The 8,392-nt window shown below is 47.8% G+C and overlaps 1 protein-coding gene across 1 annotated transcript in view; it reads left to right on the forward strand.

The window, feature by feature from the left end:
- The first annotated feature begins 1,202 nt into the window (after positions 1 to 1,202).
- Positions 1,203 to 8,392, forward strand: part of LVRN (laeverin) — a 78,255-nt gene continuing 71,065 nt past the window's right edge. The window contains exons 1-3 of the mRNA XM_019651239.1: positions 1,203 to 1,386; positions 2,701 to 2,755; positions 3,089 to 3,328. Coding sequence (XP_019506784.1) covers positions 1,203 to 1,386; positions 2,701 to 2,755; positions 3,089 to 3,328 — 479 coding nt within the window. The remainder of the gene's footprint in view (positions 1,387 to 2,700; positions 2,756 to 3,088; positions 3,329 to 8,392) is intronic.

Raw genomic sequence — 8,392 nt, forward strand, 5'->3', positions numbered from 1 at the left:
AATCTTCAGCCAGCAACAGGACCTCTAACCACCGTGTCCTCCCTCTTCCGCAGCGCCTCCTGGGTACTTGCAACCCATTCCCAATTCACCCGAGAGCGCGTGCAGACTCGGAACTCGGCTCACAGGCCGAACTCGCCCATGAGCATCGCTAAATAGCAAACTGATGCCCGCACGCCAAGGTCTCACTGACTAGGGCATCCACCACCTGGGAGGCGAGTTACAGAGCCGCGGCTTCCGAGTGGAAAGGCTGGCCGCCAGACTGGCTTTTTCTCTTTGCTTAAAAATTATAGGCCGTTTTTGAGAGCGGGACTCCCCTTTCCCCGGGCAGGGGAGCGGAGAACCATAGCCGGGTCCAGGACTGGACACCCGGTCCCCGCAGTTGCAGAGCGGCATCCCGCCCTGTCCCTAGGTAAAGTGGCCCTCCCCTCTCCATCACCAGGGAGACGCAGAAGTCACGCCCCCTGGCTTTTTGCCGCCCCCTCCTGCAATTCTCCAGCTCGGAAAAGGCTCCGGGACGCCGGACCTTGTTTTCATTAGCGCACACGCTGCCTGTGCCGCGTGAGTCCCCAACTTATCCAGGAGGTGAATTTTACGCCAAAGATTTGGCTCCGGAAAGTAGTTCTGACCGCACGGTTGTCCCTCACAGCTTCATTTCAGTACGCGCCCCGAAAGTGCAGGTTCTTAAACCTCCCCCGCACTCCCTAGCGCACGAATGCCGGGTGGTGGCCAGGAGGTGTGCAGCCGGCAGCTCACCGCTGCAGTCAAGGAGTGAGGGTGCTCTGTACCTGTCCCTTTTCCGACCCCTGAACTGCACCGGGACTCATCCAACAAATCCCACGAATCCAAATAACCCTTTCGGAGGTTTCCAAATTCGAGTTTGTTTCTCCTGTCCCCTCCCCGCGCTGACTCTATAAACTTCTGTGAGGTCTTTCCCTCCGATCCGAAGGGGCGCGTGGTTGGATGCGCGAAGTCGGCCTCTTTCCCGGCTCTGGAGGGCGGGGTGGGTAGGCAGGGACCTGGATCTGATTAGGTGGGAGGGGGAAGCCGTGGTCCCAAACCTTCTTTCTTGTCTCCCAGCGCCTCGGGGAGGAAGAGGGAAAGCACAAGAGAGGTGGGCCCAATCCCTGAGCACCCCACCCAGGGTTCTGAGCCGCTGCCGCCGTACCCGGGCTCTCACCTCACCCCAGCCCCGGGTCCCCGCCATGGGGCCGCCTTCCAGCTCTGGTTTCTACGTGAGCCGCGCAGTAGCCCTGCTGCTGGCCGGGCTGGCTGCCGCGCTCCTGCTGGTGCTGGCGGTGCTCGCCGCCCTCTACGGCCACTGCGCGCGAGTCGCGCCGTCGGAGCTTCAGGACTGCGGCGTCCCGGACGCCGCACCTTCTCCGCCAGGTGAGCAGGAGGGGTCGCCAANGTTGTTGGAGGCTCCATGGAGTTGGTCATTGTAGTGGAGGCTGGAAGGGACCTCGGACTCCAGAGTCCAAGACTGAGGGTGGGATTTGACCTCCCACTCCAGGTGGCTTCAGCTTCTTCACGCTGTGCCCATTCACCTCTTGTTATCTTCTCATCTCTTTTCCCTCCTTCCTGGTTTAGACTCACCCATCAGTGGTAAACACTGATGTGCACCATGGAGACCCCTCTTCAAGGAAAGGTGTGGTGACAAGCAGTGCGAAGTGGAACCAGGAGGCAGCCTCCAGCTGTCAGCTCCTTCAGGACCTGCCTCAGCTGCCAAGAGTCTGTGACCAAGGCCATGCCCATTGTGGGACAGTCTGCATCTGGTGAGTGAACACGGGCTGCCCATTTCTTTAAAGTCCCAGACAGTTGTTTTGGGTGACTCCGAAGGGCAGTATTCATTCCAGAACTCCCCACTGGGTGGGCCTGTGTTGCAGTTTGACTTCTCCCTCTGCCAGTTGTGCTTCATCCCCTTCCTGCCACAGGTGTTGATTCCTAACAAACATCTTCCACCCCAAACTCCACCTCAGCATCTGCTCCTGGAGAACCCACCCCGTCACAGTTAGCTTACAGCATGGCGTGCCCAGCATGTGTCAAATATGGATAATGAATTGGAAATTTAGGCCATTCAAGAAGGTACAATTTGTCTTCTACATCCCAACCCTGACCCCCACTCGCCCCAAGACAACTAGTCCTGAATCTATTCCAAGAGCAGTAGCGTCAGCGACAACAGAAATTTCTGACTCGTGTTGGTAACACCACATGAAGATAGCTGGGGCCAGAGAACCCCTGGACAGAAATTTCTGCTACTAAATGCACAAAGCAGTGTCTTTGGGGCATTGCCATACATGTGACCTCATTTGCATCCAAAGATTAGGTAAGTCCCAAGGCCAGGACATAGAGGTACATTTATGTTCAGTATTTGGTGGTTGTAGGGCCCTCACATTTCCTCTCTAGGTTGCTCACCACTGTCCTGGCTCCCATATTTATTAGACCTTTCCTGGAAGAGGGATCTCCATGGTGCATATCAGTATTTACCACTGATGGGTTAGTCCAAACCAGGGAGGAGGGAAAAGAGTCAGGGAGCCCCATATCCTTCTTTTCTGCCTCCTCTCTGCTTTTTCAGGGTGGCCTCATACATTACAGTGGCTTAGGGAGTTTTGTAGTAGAAGTTGAGGTGACAGATAGTAATAGACATTTTCCCTGATGATCTTTAATTCTGTTTGCTCACGTTGGACACGGATGGCATCATAGGGGGCATGTCCTGTGCAGCATCNCTCAACGTCTACACGGACCAGGGTGAGCGCAGGTAAGGGCAGGCCGGGCGGGGCCTCCTCGACCCCCGCATCAGTCCAGCTGTCTACCTGCCTCCAGGTGCACGTCTCCTGCCCTTTCCACCCCTCGCGACCTTTTCTTTTAGAGCCTGAGGAAGAGCGCCCCCTTTCTCTCCGCCCCTCCAGAGACCCTGTTTGGAATACAGGCTTTGAGACCGCGGTCCTGCCTCTGGCCAGTTTTCATTCCCATCCCTTGCCGTCCAGTTTGTTTTTCTCGTTGCCCCCTTTAAAGTCGCCGCCACCCCAGAAGTTCATCGTCCTCTTTAGAAAGTTCCATTTTCCTATAACCCACAATTTTTTCATCGCAGTGAACACATCCCTTGCTACTCAAACTTTGGTCCGCGGACCTGCTGTAGCTGTAACACCTGGGAGCTTGTTGGAAAGGCAGACACGTGGGCCCCACCCTCGATTGAGGGGATTCGAATTTACGTTTTAACGAGATCCTCGGGTGATTTCCGGGCGTTAACATTGGAGAAACGCGGGACTGTCCCTCCTGGGCGTCCCTACGCGCTCAGCTCCCTGTCGCTGCCTCTTTTCCAAAGCGCTCGGTAACGGCTGCTCTTGCAACAAATAAACCCACGTCGGGGCTGTTTGTTCTTTTTGCTAAGGTTCAAACTCCGGAATCCGGTTTAATTCATCCCCTCCCACTCCCTACCTTGGGCCGGTGTATGGTTTTGCTGGGGAACAGCCGTACCTCCTACCCACTCCTAGCTCTTTGAACATCTCTGCTGAGTGTTGGAGGCGCTTTCCGGATTCCTCTGCTGAAAAAAGTAAAATAAAAGCGATGACAGACCTCCCCTCTGAGTTTGCAGGCTCACGTAGCGTACATACGATCTTTTAACACTCATTTGCGATAATGTCTCCCACTAGCAATGTTTTCTGTTCGAGAATTGCTCCTCGCCACGCGCTGCGACCATATTACTTGACCTCCAGCCAGCATGGGGGTGTGGAGTATGTGTGGGATGGTTAGGTGGAAGATACCAAAAAGGTCCTTTTTCAAACTGGCGATTTCCTTCACTCGCGCACTGGCCGAGCATTTGCGGTTTACACAACTGCATGTACTTTACCCTTTATTATTAGAGAAAATGTTCTCAGATGTTCTCTGGGGGAAAGAAACCCACTAAATTACCCCATAAATCGTCTCCTGAGCTATTTTCAAAACGTCAGAGATTAAAAAAAAATGTTTAATAAGCTGCCTTAGTGGATGTGCAATCTGTAACTTTTGTTTTTACGGACAGTATGCCTGTTTTTTTCTCTTTCCAAAATGCATCAATGCTTGAAAAATCGTTTTGAAAAGTTTCACGTTGGGATGACGTGTAACTAGACTTATGAGCACTGGAACCCTTTTGAAATAACTGTGTGTAGTTCAGGGTGCATGATTTTTCAGAGAAACAAAGCCGCTCCCTGCACTCATATCTGGTAATGTTTCCTGCTGTCAGTAAGTAAATCTTCATCTGTTCACCCAGCTTTCTTCTTCCTTAATGGGAAGTCTTAATGGGGCCCAGGCAAACTGCTCTAGCAGACATGGGAAAGGAAAGGCCCTTTTTCGATTGTGCTGCCAACTCTAGCGGTAACCAGACACCATATTTTGAGAAAATTAAAACTCAGGCAGAAATCTTAATAAAGTTTTACAGATGTTCATAGACCAAGGTAGAACTGTGGCATCTTAGAACAGCTGTTGTCTTAGTATTGTTCTTTAGGGCCTCTGCTTCTGAAGCCACAAGGAAAAGAAACCTGCAGTTGAACGTGAAGCCAAGGTCACCAAGAACCTGGACAAAGAGATGAGTTGTGGTGAGGCAGATTTTGGAAGCCCATGAGGCCTGAGTTTGAACCTGAGCTGTGTGACCTGAGCCAGTCTCTTCACTGCTGAGTTTATTCATTCGGGATAGACATAATAAGTGTTAATCTTTAGAGTATTGTGAAAATTAAATGTGAAAGGGGGGACAGCGACTGACTCATAACCTGTGCAGTGGTAGCTGGTATTATTAGTTCCAGATATAATTGATAGAAACACCATCCTGTTAGCTAAACATGGAACCTGCCACATTCCTGGTAGATACGAGATTTGGGAAGAAACTCCCTACTGATACCACGTTTTTCTTGGGCTGTCTCTAATTGTAGCTGCAGCAGTTTGAACATGTTTACCTGTCTTCTTTGGTGAACCTTTATTATATTCTGGACAGACTAATGTGTTTACATAGTTGTACTCAAAACTAAGGGAAAATAGAAAGGAAATCATTACAGAAAGTACAAAAAGCTTCACTCCCACTTTTAAGGTTTAGGTTATGATTTTGTACTTCAGATCTTTCTGGAGATGCTTCCCACTTGTTCTTGGCCCTTCTCCACATGGCAGGTGCCATCACATTCCTACCATATAGGAGCCACTTATTGGATGCCTTGGACGTGTATTTCTGTGTGTCAGTGTCTGGTTCCCTCCTTCCACGTGTAGACAGTTGAGAGCAAGATTAAGATGTTAACGTTCCTCAAAGCAGTATTTCCCAAACTTTGTCCGCTGGCATGTCACTATTTCAGGTTGTGTCAAATTATTCATGTACCTCTGGCCATACTACTTGCTAAAAAAAGATACTTGATTTAAACAAAAATATTAGATAGATTCATTGAAAAGCAACTCTATACCATTGTCACAGATGGAAAACCATTTGCAATTTATAGAATATAATGGCATAGTCTAATACAGCATAAAAAAAACAATGCTAATAAGTTCTATCTATTATTATTGCCTGCTAAAGGGTCCAAAGTTCTGAATCTAAGGGCTGTTCTCTCTTTGTTAAAAAAGGAAAATAGGAATTAGGTGTTCATGAGAAATAACACCAAACAGGGACTTTTTCTTGACCTAATCAGAATTATTCATAAAATTGGAAAAGGACTGACTTTCTCATGTGTGAGTCAGATCTATAAAACAGGGTATCTGAGGGGTACCAAAAATCTTTCTTCATCTCTACTTTGGGGAATTCTGCATGAGAGTGCTTCATGAACTTTTAATCAGAACCATCAGAGGAACTTATTAAACATGCAGATTCCCGGGGCACAGCCTCAAAAATTCCATTCAGTACACTCATGTTCACAGCAACATTATTCACAGCAGCCACAAGGTGGAAGCGACCCAGTTTCTATTGATGGGTGATGGATAAACAGAATGTGGTATATATGTACAATGGAGTATTATTCAGCCTTAAAAAGGAAGAAATTCTGACACACGCTACAACATGGATAAACCTTGAGGATGGACATTCATTATACAGGGGGTGCCAAAAAATGTATACACATTTTAAGAAAGGAAAAAACTATATTAAAATTGTAATACTCAAGATAGTGATAACAAAAGATAAATACAAGTAAGTCATGTGTATACATTTTTTTGGTACCCCAGTATAAGATACCTAGAGTAGTCAAATTCATAGAGACAGAATGTAGAATGGTGGTTGCTAAGGGCTGGGGGAGTGGGAAGTTGTTTAATGAAAAATATTTAGGTTTCCAGTTTGGGGCTATTATAAATAAAGCTTCTATGAGCCATTGTGTATAAATTTTTGCATGAAGGTGTTTTCATTTTTCTGTTATAAATGCCCAGGAGTGCAATTGTTGGGTCATACAGTAGTTGCATGTTTAGTTTTTAAGAAACTGCCAAACTGTCAAATGTTTCCCAAAGTGCTTGTACCATTTCACATTCACACCAGTAATGTATGAATGGCAGTTTCTCTGCATCTTGGCCACCATTGGGTATTGTCACTGTTCTTGCTTTTTTTTTTAAGATTTTATTGGGGAATTGGGGGAGGGGAACAGACAAGTTGCTGTCCTTTTGTTCTTCAATCTAGTTGTGGAGGACGTCACTTTACCGGCCCATGTTGGTATTATCATTGCATTCTTCCCGGGTGAGGCAGTCGCTCGCTGGCCATTGGACTGCCGCTCACGGNTCAGGGCCCTGGCCCTTCTTTCTGCCTGGAATGCTTTTCCCCTCGGTCTCTGCATGTTCGCTCCCTCACTTGTTCAAATGCCACTTCTTCAGAGAAATCTTCTCTAGCCATTGTCTAAAATCACAGCTGCCCCGCTTCCACCATTCTCTTCTTTTACTGACTTCCTTCTTCTTGAAAACATGTATTTCCACCCAATGTTATTGATTTGTTTGCTTGTTTATTGTCTGTCTCCCCTGGCTAGAATGTCATCTTGAGGGCATGGACTTCAGCTGTTTAGTTCACAGCTACGTTCCCAGCAATCACAGCAGTGCCTGGCACTTAGTAGGAACTCAGTAACTATTTGTCAAATGAATTATGAAGTCGTTGGGCTGTTGGCATCTAACTTAATTTATTTCAGGATGTTTGCGAGCATAATGTTTGCTGGCTCGGTAACCTCCTTACTCCTCAGTGTGCTAGCTTCTACTCCTACTCCCACATTTTTATCATCTGCAGCTTCTCATGAACTATGGTATAACCTACAAAGAATTGCAGGGGATGCCAGATAAATAAACCTGTTAGGACACTGAGATTAGCTTTATGTCTAATGCTGCATTAATAGGTTCTTTCTGTGGCAATGTGAAAAAAATAAGGGAACTGAATGGGAGCCAGCTGCTTGGAGTTCTAGTAATTACTCTTCTACCAACAGCTGTGTGATGGGGGAGTCACGTGGTTTCCCATCCTCTTCTTAGTGCCCCCCAATTCCTTCATATTGCTGCTGAAAAGCAGAGTACATACATTCGTGACACCTATTTCTATCACTACTGGGAAGGAAGGTATTTTTCATGCTTTTGCATTTTGGCCTGAGTGAAAGATATGTTCGTTTGAAGTGATGCATAGTGATTGATTGGAATTCAGGAACCTTGTATTCATTCATTTTATAAAAGACTTATTGGACATATACTATGCCAAGCTGTGTAATAGAAACTGTAAATAAAGTGGTGAATAAGAAAGTCCTTATCTTTGCCTTTATGGATTCAACAGTCCACTGATAAGACTCAAACAAGCAACCACAGGCCAGGAGACCAGGTAAGAGGCTTTTGCAGGTCTCCACATGCAGGTATGACCTCAGCCTAACTTGGAGGTATATAGAGGCACTGAGGAGAGAGAAAATCAGAGAGCTATTTTGGAGGCAAAACTGATAAAACTTGCCAATTGACTGGATGTGAGGAGCGCAGAAGAAGGGGAACCGGGTAACTCCCGTTTGGTGATTATTGGATGTGAGAAATAAAGAAGAGGGAGGCCACATGGCTAACTCCCAACTTTTTGATTTGAGCAACTAAAGGTGGGAGTGGTGATGCCATTTCCCAAACAGGAATCACTGGAAAAGGAGCAGATGTGGGGCCGAGACGTCCGGCAAAAGAATGAGTCCAGTTCAGGCCGAGGAGCCTGGGAGACAGTCAGCCACCATGTAAAGGAGCAGGTGGGCCCATGGGCTGAGATTGCAGACAAAAATGTAGGGTTGTCTGGGTCGGCCGAGAGGCACGGTTGGTTAAGAATTGGCTTGGGAGCGAGAGCTCTGAGCAGCGGGGCCATCGGTTCGGATCCCACATGGGCCAGTGATTCAGCGCCCTCTACAGCTAAGATGGCTCGACCTGGAGCTGGGCTGGTGAGTTGCCGGCGATGGCATAGGCTGCAGCCCCT

This window comes from Hipposideros armiger, unplaced genomic scaffold (assembly GCF_001890085.2).
Source record: "Hipposideros armiger isolate ML-2016 unplaced genomic scaffold, ASM189008v1 scaffold_156, whole genome shotgun sequence".
Classification (NCBI taxonomy): Eukaryota; Metazoa; Chordata; class Mammalia; order Chiroptera; family Hipposideridae; genus Hipposideros; species Hipposideros armiger.